General features: G+C 39.5%; 2 protein-coding genes across 9 annotated transcripts in view; one reads left to right on the top strand and one right to left on the bottom strand.

Annotated features, from left to right (window-relative positions):
- The window catches only part of LOC111266310 (secretin receptor), a 166,282-nt gene that overhangs the window by 32,581 nt on the left and 114,120 nt on the right, over positions 1 to 19,581 (bottom strand). Inside the window, exon 16 of one of the 5 annotated variants that reach the window (XM_086970861.1) lies at positions 4,711 to 7,845. The exons of 3 other annotated variants lie outside the window; for them this stretch is intronic. The gene's annotated coding sequence lies outside the window, so the exon portion shown is untranslated. Of the gene's footprint in view, positions 1 to 4,710; positions 7,846 to 19,581 lie in introns of those variants that run through there. One more of the 5 variants, XM_022843690.2, reaches the window with a different exon arrangement.
- The window catches only part of LOC111266309 (uncharacterized), an 86,400-nt gene that overhangs the window by 44,411 nt on the left and 22,408 nt on the right, over positions 1 to 19,581 (top strand). For 3 of the 4 annotated variants that reach the window (XM_022843683.2, XM_022843686.2, XM_022843685.2), the window contains one exon: positions 2,637 to 3,312. The exons of the other annotated variant lie outside the window; for it this stretch is intronic. In XM_022843683.2, coding sequence (XP_022699418.1) covers positions 2,637 to 2,725 — 89 coding nt within the window. In that variant the 3' untranslated portion in view covers positions 2,726 to 3,312. Of the gene's footprint in view, positions 1 to 2,636; positions 3,313 to 19,581 lie in introns of those variants that run through there. 4 annotated transcript variants of the gene reach the window in all.

Here is a 19,581-nt window from a genome sequence, read left to right as displayed (position 1 = left end):
ATGCAAGTATGTGTGCGTGGAAGAATAACGGAAGAGAGGCATTGACTAGTAGTTAGATTTAGCCGCCGGAGCTATGGCCTGGGCGACAGTTTTCGAAACGGGCAATCCAATTTAACTACTGGCAATATGTTGGCAGATCCTCTTATTTTATTATATAGAGGATTAGGAATACAGGTTTGAAAGAAATAATAATGTCGGAAATGCCTTACAGAGTAATTTAATTGTCAGCTTCTTGTTATTGAAATATTGATGTTAGTGAATTCGGATCATTATTCTTAATATAGGCAAGCATATTTCAGCTAACAGGGGCACGGGCATACAGATACAAATAACATGACGTATTAGATCTATTGTTTGGCTATACTGAGTGAAAAGATCTACTAACCTTGGGAGAAGCATTCATAATTTCAACATTCCTCTATGGGAAGTAACAGAACTGCGCCCTTGTAGTCTGGCTAGTGTTATGTTTCGCCTATTTGTGTTTATGAAATAGATGGAAAAAGAAATCCGGATAGTAAATGGAAATCCAAGGAAAAGATTATGGAGATCCCTGGAGGCTTATACTTGACCTAAGACTCTTAACGAAGTTACGACCAGATAACCTCCAAACAGGTCTGTGCCACATAATACCATCGCTCTAGAGAATAGTCCCCACACTCCCAATATATATATGTTTGTGGGGCTATAAGGAGCACGGGACAGAAGATCTCAGTAACTTTGTTTATTAACCCTGTTGACATGTTTTTAGCCGAGACTCAGGGTCACTGTTGCATGATGTAAGCGTGATCTTGTTTTGGATAAATCTACTTTTGTTAATTTACGACTTATTTCTTTTTCGACTACTTCGTGTACAGAATATGTAACTTACAGTTACAATTACAACGACAAATAAAACAAGGGAATCTACTTTTCTGTATACGTTAATTCACCTTGACCTAAATGGCTATAAGCTTATCGAGCACTCAGACTCAAATAACAGTCTAACGTACCGCTCAGTTTCATCTAATACGCCGAGAATGGTCATGGCTTGTTCTAATGAAAGATGGGTTCTATCCGCAGTAACAAGTTATCTTTCTGTTAGTTGGAACTGTTTGTGTAAAAGCGACAGAAATCACTGAAAGAATAGACATGGGCCTAGGTGCTAATTCAATAGATGCATTGTATGAAGGCGGCCATGTCAGTTGAGAATTAAACAAGTCATGGCACCTTCTAAGACAATCATTATATCGTTGATATAGACAGGGCTGATTAGGTGTTCACAACTAACGTATATTATGTAGGCCGATAATAAGTAAAGTTGAGATTCAAGACAGTGATATATGTGGCTGTTAATTACGCCCTTGCCCGACCTTGTTCTTTTCGACCTTTTAGTGCTTTTAATATACGACACGTTAGATTTATTTACGCTTCCGTGGCGTGTTCTTTGCCGCGATACGATTATTTACACTTGAAGATAAAATAGCTTAACCCGGCCACTAAAAAATGTCCGCTCACATTTGGGTAAATGTACAGCGGGAATACCTTAGCTCTTTACACACCATGTAAAGATGATTTGACTTCTCATCTAATGTAACAAACTTGCCCCTTATTAGTCCTAAAACTTAAAAGCTATGGCTAACTATTGGCGATGCTGGTTGTGTAGGTGTACAATAAGTTGCTTTGGGTGTGCTGTTTTGGAAACTATATGCGACAGACGTCCCAAGCGCTGCTTTCCCGATACACCTCTTAACAGGGAGTCACATATATTGGCAGGGATTGTTGTAAACGGGAACAAAATGGTGCGACTTAGAATTAGCTGCCCATATGATCGTCCTAGCGTAGAGCAAGTCGGCTTGAAATAGTCCAGATAAATCGAGAAAGATGCTTACGGTTCAACGTTAAGACAGTCTGTCGCAGATTGTCGCCAACAATTCTATGCTATATAATATTACTTCCATTTTAATAGATTTCTTACATACACGTTACCGTAGCCAGCTTAAGTCAAGTCAGCATTTTCGGACTGCGCTCTGTACAATGCGGTATGCAAAAGAACCCAATTTTTCTCCAAATGATTCCATATGCGACCACGATGAACGTATTTTTAGTAGCTGCGCCCTACTGCTGCTGCAGCTTTGATTTTATAAAGCAATTCCTATTGGATAATTGCCCAACTAAAAAATGTCGAACGTCATTATAAATATCATTCTCTCTCAGAAAGCCCAGACGGTATATCTTTATATCCTGTACTAGATATGTTCCAGGACAACATATGTATGTGCGTCAGCTAACATGTAGGTACTACAACATAATGTAGTTGTTATTCGCTCGTATATACTACATGGTAGAATCTGTACCTTATAGGCAATCAATCTAATTAGGACAATAAGCCACATGTGTAGAGTGAAATAGGTATTTTTTTTGACAGTTCGATAGCTTTTTACAATGTCCATATGTATATTTCAAGTGAAGTTTTTCAAACGGGGAAGCGAGGGCAACAGGAGCGACGCAGTCTATTATTGTTATTTGTGTTGTGTGGAACCACGGGCGCCTAACACGCCATACATTGAGGGGTAACAAGTTGCTAAAACAGGGGTGTTATCATTATCTCTTTTTCTGTTTTGTTCGCAATTTGCTTTGCTTGTATCTATTTACTCTAGGAACAATCCTGTATGCGACGTACGGCCTGCGGCATAGTAAACTCGAAATGAATAAGGACTATCCGATCTCTGCGAATGAAACGTCGTAGTTGACATTCAATAGGTCTATGAGTCGACTCGATTTTTCATGTAATCATATCTAATCAGAAGATTCCTAGAAAATAAATACAGTGATTTTTACCTAGGAACGTACCTAGGTGTCGTCTTGAACTATGGAAATAGCTAACAATTCTCCCATGGGATTCTGGAACGATACATATCGACGAAACAAAATAGGAATCGACGAGCCAACACGAGTACCGATCGAGCAAATGTCTGATAAATAATGAACTAGCCTTTGTAGAAATTATCAGACAGCAGCATATTTTAGGCTCGCCTGTGGAAGCATGACTACGCATACTGGGATAGATACATTGATTAATATGTGTTTGCGTAGATAACAACATTCATCAGAATATAGTTGGGCTTAAAGCTATCCCGCTGTTCGAGCACGACGCCAGGCTGGAGTTCACACATGAGCTTTGCTTGCAAATTGTATAAGCCGAGTCTACTGTATAAACCCATATACAAATATAAAATTTTCTAGATTGTTTTATTGTTATCGGCCATCGTTTAGTTGAGTAAGCGGAAAGGCACGAGCGTCGGAAAGCATCGTTAAATAAATGCAATTCCTGTAGTGGGAACTTGTTTTCACTTAATTCCAAATATCGTTGCACCCAAAATTTGCTATGATCCCTGGTTATGGGAATCGACCTTAATCTGCTATGCGCATACTTTAAGTTGACGGTGAAAGCAAACGCCAGGCGAGACCTAATAATGGGCAGGTGTCAAAATCGAGGCTTCCCCGGGTGTTTGCGCGAGAAAGACTCGTCAGTCGAGGAGTCTATTTTCCTCAGCTCGCCTCAGCGTCTCGCGCTCCAAACACGGCCTCGGTTCCGTTGCATATGACACGACTATGCGTCACGAGCTGAGTCAGATTATGGGTAGATCGAAGCACTCCCGCTGCTCTTACAGTTCTATATGCAATGATTATCTGTCTGTGGAAGAGAGGGTGGTGACTCAACGGTAGAAGCGTCAGGTGTATGACCGAACTGAGCCCTGAAATCCTTGAAAAATAGAAACTTAGATCCCAGCCCGAACCGTTAGCGTTAGGTACACACTCATAAGCTGACCTGCTAACGCTCGTGTTTGGCACACCATGTTTAGGTAGACACAGACCTACCCCCTGTTCCGTCGCTAAACCTGTTCCAGCGAAGGCTTCACTTCCGTGACGCGGATACGAATCAGTACGGCTCTTGCATTGCCTGTTAATGCTTGAAAAATTATGAACAATCGAGCAGTTATCTCTATCCGAAAATGTTTTTCGTTACCGGGTTGTTTGCCAGGCTATGATGCTAGCTCGGGTTCCTCACCGACTTCTTGAGGTAGAAAATAACTAATTAAAGTCGGTGTAGGAAAAGTTAGTTCTGCTAATATTTCGGATAAGTTCTCACAAGGCCTGCTTAAAATGCAGAGATTGGTACCTAGTCGACAAAACTGATATGGGAATAGCTGGATATGTACAGGAAGTTATATAAGAAGTATAGGCATAGTTGTACTAGACTAAAAGTTGCGAAAGATGTGCTATTTTCAGCTTCGATGATAACGTATTCGATAACATAGATCGATATCTTATAACGTTGCAGTATCTGATTCATTCAAACGATCATTTAATGTCTAAACACTATTTTGTATTGTTATTTTTGTTAAGTTCTCGATTAGATTTAGCCAGACGCCTTGTGATTTATGCTTAGTATACGTTTCGCTCGCATCTGTGTCTCCTTCAGCTTCCTTTCAGTGCCGCTACGCTTCTCGGACCTTCTCTAAAGCTGGATTAGCCTGAATTCAATTGCCGAATCTTAACATTGATTGTTTCCCATCATTTTCCTAATTAACTAATCACTAAACTATTTAAGATTATGTAACGTCACATAATATATATATATATATATATATATATATATATATATATATATACACACACATAATATGATAACGTTGAGTGTCAAATCTGATAAATTATTGACACCTTTGATACAGGTCGACTATTTTAGGGCCGAAATCTATTCAGCCCACCTAATTCTGGCAGTATGATGTCCAAGCTGTTTAATGCAAGGTTAAGGTCTTCGAGAGCCTGAACGCTTTCTTTACTATAGACTTCATCATTTTAAATCGTTACAGCCATCGGAGAGTAGCTTTATTAGGCATGTATCAAATATGACAATTGTCTTAGTTCATGCTCTCATTGTTACTCATACGAACGTCGCTCACTTTTACAGACGGACAGATAACTCTCGTACGCACACGTCACTAATAAACATGTTCATTCATTAAATAGAGTAAACGTCAGTCACTATTTAACTCTAACTTCCCTAGTTTCTATATCCAGAGTATGCATCGTTTCTGTCGATGACCCTCCGCCGTTCAGACGGCAATCTGTGGGAGCAATGTCTACTAAGATGACAGAGACTTTTTTTCAGACAAATGACTCCTGCTTTTTTGGCGCCGCAAGGTCACACACTGTCATGCACCAAGAGCTGTTCAGCTTTTGTTCAATCACCTTGGCTGCTTAACACGAAACTCCCTAAACAGGACACTGATAGGCCCTCATTTATTCCATCATTGCTGTTTTAATCACGATGCCATTTGTTGCGCACCGAAAACCTAGGACATTATAGATACTTAATTTGAGCGTCGTGTAAGGTAAGACGCGTGCTTGTTAGATTATCCGAAACTATGCTACTTCACGAAGTAACGTTTAACGGTAATACTGGACGTAAAGCTCAAAGCATGTAATGAAGTTACTCAGATATGTCGCCCTCGTAGTGCCCCCTTGAAATAGTAGTACAATGAAGGCGTGTTTGCTTACTAGAATTAGAATCATGTAAGGTGTGCTACGTATAAAGCCAAGCATTCGTTTATGAGCAATTAGATTTAGTAGTACTTACTGCGCTGCGAGCCAGTCGTCGGAAGTCAGACTCAACGGCAGCAGACTACACTAGTCTAACTTTTTCAACTATGAACTTGTTGGCGATGTCGTAAGTGTTTATATCAGGTCCTTAGCCATCTACCATTATGAGCCGATTGATTGTTATTAGAGAAGGCAAGGAAATTGTACTGAAAAGCAATTTCCACGGATCAAATCCCTGTTTCGCGAGGGCTAGAGCGCTAGGGGTTTATTGGATAGAGGCACGTGGCGAAAACAACAATTCATTGTCGAATGGAATCTCTCGGATAAGGTGACTATATTTCAGGATCTCAAACGCAAAAACAAACTGCGGTCACGTAAGCTTCCCGTCAATGGCAACAGTCTGGCCCTGGTGGGCTTTTTGCTGGCAGTAGTCGAGCAAATGGTCTCTAGAGTACACATATATCCCAACCCATCTGTAAGTCAACATGCGAGTAGTTATTTTTAACTTTCGTTTTTCATCTTTAATGTTTATATTACAATTTGATGACACGTGCTTCGAAGGATCGCATGATGAACCGACAGAAAACGTGTTGTCTGTGCTCTGTCTCACTCAAAAGCGTCTCTCGTTCAATCAACTCATTCTTTCGTTTAATACTGTGAACTGTAGTGACCTCTTGTGTGATCTTCAACCTCCCAGTTATTTAAGACTATACCAGTCACGAAGTGCTGTTTTTGTCCAGGCGCCTCCTTGCCCAGTGTTTTTACCAGTTCTTAACAAATTCAACCACGTCTCTTAGCATCGACTAAAAGAAACTGAGCAATGATATTCAACATTGAGCGGCCTATTTACTTTAAGCCTCATTATTTTCCAATGACGCTCAATTAGTTTATAGCCATAGGAAGGCCCCCCGCCGTCTGTTAATTGTCCGATTATGTCTACTATTAGTAATGCGTGGTCTGAAGGTTCTTGATGTCCTTCAGCCAAAATAATTTTACACCTCGATACTGGTAAAATGGGTCGGTAAACTATCATTAACTTGATGGTATTTGCTGTAACTACTAGCCCTTTAACACATTTAGTGTATCTGAACGTGAAGGAAATTGGTAACCATGCTAATTCAGCATTGCAATTCATCTCGTATGAGACCTCGTATGTTAAAAACGATATCATACCGTCAGCGGCTTCATAGTCTAACGGAGGTTACGTCGGCTGGGGAACAGGGGAGTGAAAAGCCATTCGCTATGACCTCTACTCTGTCTTCCTTTTACGTTATGAAGAAGTGTCAAAACCAGTCACTCGTGTTTCTTCAACCACACTTCAATCCGCACATATAATCTGAGTTAATTGTCCTAATTAAGAACATTGCAAGCAGGAGATAATCAACGGATTGTACAACTAGCGGTTCATGATGCCTCTGGTATTATCAGGAGCCAGATAGACGGAATGATGCGGCGATAGAAACCGTTTGTGATCCTGAATTAAGATTTTTACAGACCGATCTAAATGCATACGTGCATGTTGATGAGGGGTTCGATTTAACGGTAAAACAAAAATAGATTTTTCTAAAATCACATAGAAATTGGATGAGTGACAGAAAATCAACTCGGCCAAAAGGAACATTTTGTGGCACGACAAAGCACGGAACGGCGAAAATTGGGATTTCTATGCGATTGTAAAGTGAATTTGTTGCTGAGAGGTTACAACCTTTATAAAATAGCAAAATATTCGACAGAAGTTGCCATCATCGTCATATGTTTCGGAACCATGCCTTTCATCGTTTCTGAGAATATTCGAATTGTTGGATTTACCTAAAAGTTAAAGATATTTTTTATTGCAGAAGTATCTAATATAATATGAGTGACGGTTATTACCTTGTTCATTGAGCAGCGTGTATTGATAAAACAGCCTTTATATTTTTTAACAGAAGTGTATATTGTTTTTATATATCGTATCTATTTAGAAAAAAGTTAATACGAAGACAGCTGCGTCGTCCGGAGTAAATCGAAAACAAGGAAATACTCAAGTGTGCCTATAAACATGTGTCTCTATTATTATTATTATAAAGTTTAAACATTTATATGCTCTGCTCACCTATAATGTCAGTAACGTGCGCTGCCTTGGCTCTCATCGTGACAGCGGTCGGCTTCATCCACTTTATGGCTACTTTGTCGCATACATCTGGTCCTATCTCTACAATGGTGGCACGTATATTTTCCTTAGAGTCGTCCGCTGTCCGTGGATCGTCCTAGAACACCTCGCTTTTTAGGTACTCCCATAAAAAAAGATCAAGTATGTCATATTACTTAGGAAGCTATGCGACATCACACCGCCTGGAGATTAGTTGCTCACCGAAGCGATTTCCTAATAGTGCGGGTACGGTATATGTTAAGCCGAGAAGTAGACCCCTTTCTGGTTTTTTCAACTATTTGGGGTAAAAGAAGACCTGAAATCATGTTTTGATAGAAAGCGGAGTTCACGGATCTGTTATAGCAGTTTTGTTGTAGAAAATTATGCCACCAGCCCATATGCTGCACCAAATAGTGTTCTGCTGACAGATCTCCTTCGCAGATAGCCCGGGGCTTCTTGGTTGACGGACGATCAGCAGATGGCCGTGCCGCCCTTTAGAGATACCAGATGTACGCGAAAAAATAAGCAAAAGCTATACTGCCACTAATAACGCCCAGGAACCCCGCTCTGCTGACGTTGTACGTACGTAAAGTATTGTGTTATGGGTAATATCTGGAGTAAAGAAGGATGTATGCAAATATATTCAGTTGTTCTTTGTTGGCGTCACTGTGAAGTTGCTCCACACAAGATAGCTGTTCCTGTATATATATAGCATACATTTACTAACGCTTCTAATTAGCGGCTCGAAGTATTGCATAACATAATATAATAGGTCGTGCATCATATATTGAAATGTAAATAAATGCAAACATGCTTTTTACATAGTACACATGTGACGGACCAGCTGCGCCTAGGCAGGGTACGTCTGTTTGTCTAATGGGAGTAGCAATGGGGGGGAGTATATGCAAATGAAAACATCAGCGGCGACGCATTATGCCAAAAGACGGTATTACACGCAGCTGCATACATCGCAGTGCTCATTGTCTAACTGCTGAAATGGTTTCAATGAAAGATGAATAAAAAATCAAGCCTGAACTATTGTCTGGCAATCCTGTTCGCTATGCCTGACCATCCTTGACCGACTAATGATAAATGAAATTTGGTAAATATTATAACTAACAACCGAAATCATAAGGCCAAATTGAGGGACCGTACAAACATCTCTCGAAGCTTAACATTCTATCTAATTCTCTCAAAGCAAAACGTACTTACTTTGGAGATAGGGATACAATTTAAGGCCAACTGGGTCAACATAGAACCGCTCATGGCCTGTGCCTTATTGTTAGCCTAGCTTTACGAAAATGGCTTGAAAGGTTTTGCTAAGTCCAGTTGCGATATTTTTGTTCGTTTACTGATCTAGTTAGAAAGCCGCCTAATCTGGAAAGAAACATTTCGATAGAAGATTGAAATAACTTCGCAGCTGTTTGTTGACTCATTCAGGGAATAGATAACACTGTATATCGTCCGTAGGTGTGTTAGAATGGTTATATGAACATTCTACGTGAGCATGGACGTAAAAAGCGTACTAATTATCAAGCTTCTGTCTATGAACATCAACAACAAAGTGGATCGTGAACATTTTGCACGAGTTATACAATAGTAGAATATATGACATCGGTACCAATCGTAGTTTTATTACGATCACTTTTTAGAAATGGTAGAAATGGCCAATAGTGTAACTTTACCACCCGAAAAAAAAGACTTTTAATATTTGATGATGTATATAGTCAACGTTTGAACAACAAACGTAGATCCGCAAACAACAGAAAGGCAGAACTAGTTGCTTTTTAACTAGATACTGGAGCCTTTTATAGATTCACCGTTTATAGTTTTCCATAGAAATCGTTGGAGTTCGACTATTAAAACACTGAAGAATACTTCTGAGCATCGAGTGTTTTAAACTGCACACCAGTACCTTTAATGTCAATGTGACAAAGATCAAAATATTACATTTTGATTACACCACGCTAGGGAATCGTAGATATGGGACAATTGAAATGGAAGATAAAAATCAGACTAGCTAAAGTGTTGTCTGTTGGCTAAAGTGGGACTGTTGTCAAGTCACTCCCCCAACACGCTGTATGGACGCTTACGTTAAAGCGTCTCGCCCAACACGTTCCACAGTCTGCTATTAGGTTGCTCGCGTTCCTCAAGAACGGTTCGGAAGGCATAGAACAGTCTACACCGAGATAAGACGTCAATTATATCACAGGAAATAGGTCTAGAGAAGAACAACAGCACGCCTTCAAAGGAATTGCTTGCACAGTTTTGGTAAGACAGGTTATGGCTTTTTGAACTCCGAAGCTTGCTTCTGTAAATCAACGCGAAGTATCCGTGAAGAACATTACTGAAACGTACACTTGGATATATTAGGTATATTAATGAAGCTGATAATATAAAACGCATCATGACTCCAAAGATAAACAATAGGTAGGTGAGATTACGTATCGACGCTTGTAGTCAGACTTTCGACCATTACAAGTGAATGAGAAACATAGGAAAGTTAGGCCTTACTTTTTCAATGTATGCGCAGCAAATGGAACAAATCTGATAGATCAAGCAAGTTTCAGCTACAATTTTAGTCGAAAGAATTGTCGTATAAACGTGAGCTTTATGTAGGTTATAAGCCCGTAAACGTTTCTGTCAAGGCAAACCAATGTTTCAAGTTAACTGATTCAAATCAATAACGTCACCCAAGAAAATACAAAGCGAATCACATATGTACACCATGATCATTTTGAATCTGAACGTGGTAAGTGTTTGACGATCCAGATCAACTTGAGGTTGAGTTGCTTCGGAATTCTGTACAGGCCAATAGTGTTTGGTGAGTTTAAAACTTGTCATTAGGGTTTTATCATCTAGTTAGAGTAGGGCTTCGTGTCTACCGTAACTCTGTCTAACATTACTGATTATCGTAGGTGCAAAGGATGGTCGATATGTTTTTTGGAGCTGTCATTCTACATTGCTTCTCAAACAAATCTGGGTTTTTCAAACAACGTGGCCATGCAAGCGAGTCACTTAGTTTTGTCCTGAGACAATCTAAGATTTTCCAGATCGACAAAGAAGCGTTGGGAACCATCTTGGCCCAAAAATTTGCACTACTAGACGAGAGGGAGCACACAGCATACAACACAATTTGAGACAGAAATTCTGATGTATAAATAGTTAAACAGATAAAGTATCAGAGCAAACATATTTTACCGTCACATTAGAAAACGAAGATGACCTAACTAGAACTAATAAGTAAGTGGGTTTATATGAAGAACTGTGACAGGAATACGAAATGACTAATCGTTAATCTAACGACATACCAACAACCGACCCTACGGCGGAACTCGAATGGGCGCTCAGAACAAAGTGGAGTTACGATAATTTTCATCTGTTTTGACGTTCTATGAAGCGGAAACCCAGATACCGTATACACTAAGCAATTATTATTTGTATTGATTCAGCATTTATAAGGACCCTGAAAGGGTATATTGGTTCGCAGCGCCCAGATTGCGGTTGTCAAGGCAAGGCTAACCAGTGTAGTAGGTTCCAGTTATGTCGAGACTGTAAAACTCGAAGACCATGCTCGGAATCCGCCAACTCATATAGTATACAGTTAAAATACCATCCTCATTATGTCAATCATGACACAGTTAGAAACTAACCAGTCCTCGAGAGACGATGCGGAAAGGCTAGATGATCCATTGGTCGAAGACACGCAGTATCAGGTCAGTCTGAGCTCGCAGTGCTGCCAAAAGCAGCCTGCTATTTTCGACTTGTGATCGGGCCCACCCAAGCGTGAACAAAACTGTACGCCAGCAAATAGCGTGCTATTTTTCCGACAGGAGGATATGGATTAGACGTAATATGTGCGCGGTTGCGCGCAGGAAGCCACGAAAGTACGTTCCTCCCTACCGCGTTAATCAAGAATCTACGAGTCCACCGCTGGGAGAAAAGGAGAATCGACCCTACTTACCAAAGCAAGCGCCCGTAGATTGCTACGGGTATCACCATGACAACAGAATGTACCTCAGGACGACGGGAGGCACAGCTGTGTGGGCTTGTTGCCCCGGACTCGTGAAAGCCACTCCTGATGGCGTCGAAAATCGAAAACGATGGAATCTCACCGGATAAACACACGAAGAGGTCACGAGGAGGTCCAGATAACCGCAAGGGTAAACCCACTGAGCGGTAGCGGACATAGGCCGCGGGATAAGCGTGGCGTGATGTAAGTTCCATTTTTCTGATTAGGAGATTACCATCAGTAACTTAAAACGCCATTAGCAACGCCGTGTATTGAAAATTAGAAGTGATATACTGCATGAATGTCTAAAGACTAAACATGGAGTTACATTACGGCCTTGATAAAAGTGACATAGACATTAAGGTTTTGGTACGTCTTTACAACGAACGTAAAAGGAAAATCGATTTCCTGTTACAAAAAGGAAAGTCATACTAAACTGGGGTATAGAGAACACGCCATCCGCAGCTATCTCAGGATCTTACTGGTAACCCCGTCAATAAATTCGAAGCGGATAGATGGGCTTCGGAGGGCGGAAAACTGATAACCTTGACGTAGAGAAGGACCAGTTTTAAAGCAATTCTGTTCTTCCTCTTTAATTACTTTAACCTTCGAACAATTTTTGAACGAAGACTCTGTCCAACAACAATAATTTTTTCTGTCGACTTGCAATGAATAAGATTTCAATTTCCGCGTGTCAAGCCGCTTTAGCCCATATGTTATGTTAAAACAACTTACATAATTAATAAGAATTGTTATGGCATGTTGGTAGTTTTACCAATGAAGCTGTCGGTGAAAAGTTCTATTTGTTTTCAATTTTCTCACTTCTCAACTTATACACGGCTGCATTTTCAGCAATGCGCGATACTTTGAATATATCAATGAACGAACAAACGAAGAAGTAAAATATTTTACGTTTTTTTTTTTTTTTTTTTTATAAAACGTTCTATGCTAGAACGACGCATACGATTCTAGGCATTTTCTACACTAAAAAGAGTATATACGTGTCGCAGGGTTTACACAAGGTTCTCTTATGATTTACAGGTAATGAGAATTTGGATCGACATCATTATTAATGTTACCCGTTATGCTGATATTTCAGTAATAATAATAATATCTTTGTTTTATAAATAATACCCCACGCACAAAGCACACGATCTCGAACCATTTTAAGTGGCTTTTAACAACCCAGCAAAACTTTAAACCGATACTCGGCCACAGAAACATCGACATTTCGCATTATGCCTTGCTTGCAAAATAGACTTCTCTCAGCAAATAGAGAAGGTACACTCAAAGCGCGTACTTCGTTGGATCATAGACAGTACTCAGATAGTGACCAACAACGCAATCTCCCTCGAAAGTTCAAGCTGGCATAGCAGAAAAAGGACGCCTCGACTGCTTTCATCGGAAAAGTTCACCATCTTTTTTCTCAATCGTAGCATTTGATTAGCAGAACTCAAACCCTGCTGACGGAGGCATAATCGCAGCCGAGGTACCTGATTGCTGAAATTGTTGAAAAATTGAGTCTACGGATATCCGACGTTGGCTCAAGGCCCCGCCCCGAAAGAACGCTAGCTATCATCATTTACCTAAATTTATAGAAGAAACGCTTCTTAATAATAAATTACTACTATCTTACTCTTTGAAGTAGCGGCCTGCTGTAAGTTAGCCTTCGAAGGTTTGCAAATGCCCAAAGTAACCAATAAAGTAGGATGGGTACCCTTGCCTAGCTTTTGGCCATCCTTGAGAAACAGTTAATTCTTCATCCCGCGGCTCCTGAAGATGAAGGCATACAAAGGCCAAGTTGGAACCTTGAGATGGTCACTTAAGGTCACCAATTTGATGCTACAATGCCAAGGGGGTACCGAACGCAAGAGTCCAAATATTGACTTCATGTAAAAGTATCAAGAACGCATCACTGCAAGAGGCAAGTGTGTTTCTGTCACTAAAATATATTTCTACTACCCATATATATATATATATTTCACTATTAACTTAAACGTTCCATGCAATCAATTCAGTTGACAGTTCCATGTCCAAGTCCGTGCCACATATTCAAGACAGGAACAATCAACAGATTGATTAAATTTGATATAATTTAGTTTATGAAACATTATCTCTGCAGCAGGGGGGTCATACTGCTTTGGCTCTAGAAGCGAAACATATCGGTACTGTTCAGTTCTGCGAATTTCAACGTTCCAATTTTGGCTTGATCATTTTAAGCGAGGGGTCATTTGGAAAGCGTTATTTTGACATTATAAGAAGGTGACAACGTCTTCTATCGCAAAGCGTCTCAAAAAGGTTAACCATCACAAGTTACTTGGATAATTTGCTTTTACGATAAACACTTGTGAGTCGAAAACAGAAAGAGCTAATTATTGTATAAATAATTAGAAAAAATCAGAAGTGACTTTTTGCATCCATTTGATAAAGCTCTAAGCTCTTTAAGCCTAAATCATTTCGTAAAACTTTGCGTCACGATATCACAAAACCCTTGAATAAAGCCTGGCTTATTTTCAATGGTAACAAAATGCAATATCGATTAAAAAAAAATCAGAGATTGGTTTTATTCCTGAGAAGTACATATCGACGGATTTATAAACCAGCTTAAAGTTTTCAGCCTGTATTTTAAGGTTTTCCAATCGCGTCCAAATATACTTAACGGCTTAGCTATACCATCTGTCGAAAGGTTAAAAGTGAGCAAGTAAATAATAAATTCACTTTAATGGTATGCAGAGAACCTAAAAATCGAGTAAAAATACATTTACTGTGCCTTTCTTGGGCATTTGATTTTTAATTGAATTATAACGATTAGGAAAATTTGTGATAGTAAAAGTTTGAGAACGTGAACATATTACAGGGGGCGGCACATGAATTGCGGCCTTTGTCCGTGTTTCATTTCTACGACTGAGCAAACGTTGTAAGGAAAGTTCTTGTATGCCCTAGAAGTGCCATTATTGACGGTCATGTTTGTCTATCGTAAGGACCACAATATAATACTATTAATAGCTTCAATTCGGTCATAATTCAAGTATTTCTTAATTTACTTGCAAATCGTTTTCGAAAAGCAACGATGCGTCAAGCGGCCGTAGTAAGTATGAACTCTATAAGCTATAAATAAAACATTTCAGCGGGATCGAATTTGGTGCTGATAGCAGGTTAATAGTGCGGAAAATTCTACGACTCAGGATGGCCGATAAGTAACAACAGCTCTTATCTGGACAATCCAAAACAATGGCTTTTTGAACTATTCTGATATTTTTTAAGCCCTCTAAATGTAAAATCAATCGAAGATCTTACGCACGAATTTCTGAAAGGCTACCTAGAAACTAACAACGTAGACCGTTGAATTCGGGCAAAAAATTATGTTCTTGATTGTGGTGGACATTTGTCCAGCATCAAAAAATGATCGACAATAGCTCACTTTCACCAAAATTACAGAAAAATTGCATTGTTTTTCGCCATACTAAGCTTTTTTTTATTTTAGAAAAAAAGAAAGCCTATTTAAGTATCAAAGATGGAGAAAAAACAAAGGTAAAATAAGAAAAACAACAAAAAGCCTATCGGGAGTTTGTCCAAATTCAGGTGCTGTACCCTGTAATCATTTTTGTTCTCTCAATAATGTGTATTTGGATTTAATCGTTTAAAACTGCCCCTTTTTATAGAAGGTCCAAAAAATAGATGCCAGTAACGTATTACGTATACTATTGAGCATTATTTGAGCGAGAAATAAAATCCTAGTGGGGAATTATTACTTGTCACCTTCATATTCCTCTATCCTGTTGTCCATTGTGCATAAACTATAGACGTACGTGAAATATACATACTTCAGGGTAATAACAATAACAACAAAGGATGGCTCAAAAGCTAAAGGTACTCTACTTCAACGCTCCTCGACAGAAAAACAAAAGCTATTCTTTGTTCGCGTTTTTTTTAATGCGCTAGTTTAGGCCATAGCTAATTTGCGTTACACAACGAAAGTAGTCCATCTGTAACAATTCGATCTGTTTTATAATATTATGATTTTATATAGTTTAGCACCAATTTTGTCAATAACTTCAAGAATATGCAGTTATAGATCCTGATTTGTTTTTGAGATTATCTGCTGTTCTTGATACAGCCCCATAGGAACCGACCATGGAGGATTACATAAAATAAATCGGGGTTGTCGCTCGAAACAAGGTCAGCCGGCCTGGAAACATGAACCCAAACAGGTTAATTTCTTTCGTGTAGTGTGACAAAAAATCCTCTGACGTCGATCTAGGTTCTCTTAGCCCTCGGTGAGAGCTTTGTTTAATTTAATTGCTATTCAGCTAAAAATGAACTTCATTCTTTGATTTCTTGAGTTCATTTCTTTGATTATATCTTCCCTTCTAGGATGGTATAATTAACGAAGTTGACAGAACGAGCCCTGTCCGCAGCATGTGATTGAGCAGAACGGTGCTTTTGAAGGTCCTGAACCTAAGCTTGAACGACTGTACCCCATAGGAATAGGATGCAACTCCTGATCCGAAATGTGCCGCAGAGTGCTTCTCGATAAGGCAAGATGTTAACCACCGCTTTGCTTTAGATGGGGATACATATTGGCCTATACCGCAGTAATGCTCTGACGTGTTCGTACGGTCCGTGATTTTTCTGGTCTCATTTGATCTACAAGCGGAATAGGCTCCTTGAATTTTCTGATCAATCACCGTACTGCTACCAACGTCGACGAAAATTGCCACGCGTGTTCTGCGCGGGGCTTGCAGAGTGTCACAGTAATGGTCGCCTGACATCGATAGCTAGCTTTTACGGGAAAAACCCTGTTCCAAACAATGACGTTATACCATTGCAAACTGTAAACGTCACTATGTTTTCCCTGGACAATCTGCTGGTGCTTATCTATGTACAAACACAAAAGATAAGAGAGATAGTGTTTAATCCCCAAATAATAGCGAAATATTTGAAAAGGGTTCAAGAAATAGTGAAGAAAATGAATGAAAATTTACGACTGTTAATATATCAAACATTAGCAGAGATGTACAGTAGGTCTGCTAAAAATCAGCTAACAGAAAATTCGCGTTATGGGCTGCAAAATAGTAATCATAAGTCGAGGACCTTCTGGAAACCATCTCTCATATAATCAAACCGGGTCTTTTTCCTTGGAAATAATTTCCATTCGCGATACTTCGGCATTAATATTACAATATAGTGTACCCTAAATCGGTGTTTATCAATTCCTCGTATTTTGTATAATGCTGATTCTCTCATGGTGGAAACATTATTTATACCCAGAAGTAAGCGATTTCTTCAATGGACGTTGCTCAATCAACTTTCGTGGGCTACACTGTTCAAATCAAGTAAAAAAATCTATGAACCGAGGAGTCTACCCCCGCCTCCTACCCCGTCCACCAGAGCCTGGCCATTGCATAGACATACAGATAGAAGTTCGTTCGAATTTCGTCATTTTCACTGCACATGATAGACCTTTCTAGTTTTACATTATGAGCATAATCAGCTATCAGATCTGCTCGCGAGATGTACCTGACTATATTAGTAAAAGAAAAAGACAGAATACATTTTAGATCAGTTTCTTGACGATACCCTTTAAAGGGACACCTGGTTGCGGAAGGCGAATTTTTAAGCTCTGCCACGAAAATCTTTGACACTCGTGAAGGCAGAAAGATAAGCGATAGACCAACGATATTTCTAGAAAGCAGTAAACATCGCATAGGCAATCCCATGTGCCATCATATCGAAGTGCTTTTAAAATCTGTGTAGATTATGGCATCGACAGGGGTTTGTCCATTGACAGCGAACGGCTTCTATCCAGTACTTCAAATAGAGACAATGGAGCAGATAGATCTGTCTTTGCGATACATGAATTGAAGCCTCGAAAAAGTCGAAGCGATAGAATTGTAAATCATACGTTCTGTGACGCTAGTTAAAGAGATGAAACACTTATCGACGCTGTTAATTCTAACAAATCAATCTCATTTGGGCAGACAAGCTTCGTTGCACGTCTTTTCGACATATTCGACGTATAAAAGAAAGCTGCCTTCTCAGTGCCGTTGATGATTTTAGTCCCTCCAGCTAATAATACCAGCCTGTTAGCTAGACGAACCCTTTGATTCACTGGCATTTTTTTTCCATTAAATTCAATATTGGAACCCAAGCAAAAGGAACTACCATCTCTTGGAATAGAAAATTCTAGTCAAATACTGAGTATAGTTTAGGCTCGGCCTATAGGTGCTCCGGTAGATCCGTTGAGTGCTGAACTAGCTCTAGCCTAACTTCTCTAGCTGCGAACGTATGTTGTTGTATGTCCGTCGTAGACGCTTTTGTAAGGCTTTTGTTACCCAACGAACATATGATAATGTTTTAAGCACCTCTACAGCAAGTACTAGGAGTAAACAAGAAAAAAATCTCTACGCATAAAGTAAATAAATGCGCCTCTAAACATGCACACGATAACAGCCATTCAAACATAACAAAAGATGCACAGAAGGATTCAGCTTACATAGCATATTAGATTCTTGCAATGGGTTGACTCGTTTCGAATGAAGTGCCATATTTGAAAAGCAAAAACGCTGTGCCGCCAAAGCAAGACGTTATACGTAGAAACGTTGCACAGATATGCATAACTAATAAAGAGCCATACTTGTTCAGTTGTGTTTCATTATAAACAAGTTTTAAAAGCCTCAGATAGAAACAAGCTCAAACCGTAGAGATCCACATACGAATTCGTACATATTTCTCCTCTTTTAGGTGAAAATAGGTAAGCGAGATAAGACAAACGTTGCTCCTGTTAATCAAACCTAATGCAAGATCGTTCACGGAATCTTCAGTTACTTCAGTTGATGTAGGCTTTTCACTCCTGGCTCGATTAATTATTTTCCCTTGTAAGTAAGTGTTTTTCCCTTGTATGTATGAATGTATCCAATGTACAATAACACCGCATCATGCAACCTCAGTAGTAGTACTGACAGCTGTTGTTATGTGGTTTTGGCTTCTGTTTTTTTGACATCGGGTTATATTATACATTGTTTAGTTTGTCTATTGCCGTGAATCGAGTCGAGCCATCATCGATCGCAAATTAATAACTCAATAAACTAACAATTAGTCAATAGTTAGCGTGAAGTCATAGACCCTTTTAGCAAAGCACCCTGAGATTACACTCCCAATTTTTCTAACGTCAAGGTAGGACAGTGTATGCGTATGCACTCCATCCTTACGATGGTGACGAATAGGCTTGTCTGATTTAGAAGCAGCCACTAATGTTCAGATTGTTATAATGACTATATAATCGATCTATGGGCCTATACGTACGTGCTCCTGTACGTCTAGGCTGTAGGTTACCCAAAGTTAATGACCGCCTAAATGGAAGGAGTGAGACATTGGGGTAGCGAAACTTTTCAAACGTTTCCGTGTCATTTTTCAAACGAACTATCGATATTAGTGTAATGACCTCTACAAATATTTTAAAATATGCTATCGTAGCATAAGGAGAGGTGCTTTTATGTACAGGAGGACACCCTAACTTTACGTTTATTACGTATAAATAACATATTGGCAAATTAAGACAAATTCACACTCTTGCATTAAAGTTAGTGTGTATGTACGTGCACGATGGACACATCGTAACGAGATTATGGTTCTTTTGACAATCCATTAAGATTTTAATAATGTTCCCAAGCGAATCTGTCCCTTACACTGAGTAGCAATACTATAGAGATGAAACGAAAACATTCGCTACGTTATATAGATGATTTTGCTCTCAAAATGCTTTTTTTCGTACCTGCCAGTTACTAGCTCGTACCTGACTCGTCTCGGGTACTAGTAGTATTATGATCGAACTGTTCGAAGGTACAATCCGGTC

Source organism: Varroa jacobsoni, unplaced genomic scaffold, assembly GCF_002532875.2.
Source record: "Varroa jacobsoni isolate VJ856 unplaced genomic scaffold, vjacob_1.0 scaffold_1070, whole genome shotgun sequence".
NCBI classification, from domain to species: domain Eukaryota; kingdom Metazoa; phylum Arthropoda; class Arachnida; order Mesostigmata; family Varroidae; genus Varroa; species Varroa jacobsoni.
This window is presented reverse-complemented; position numbering and strand designations above follow the sequence as displayed.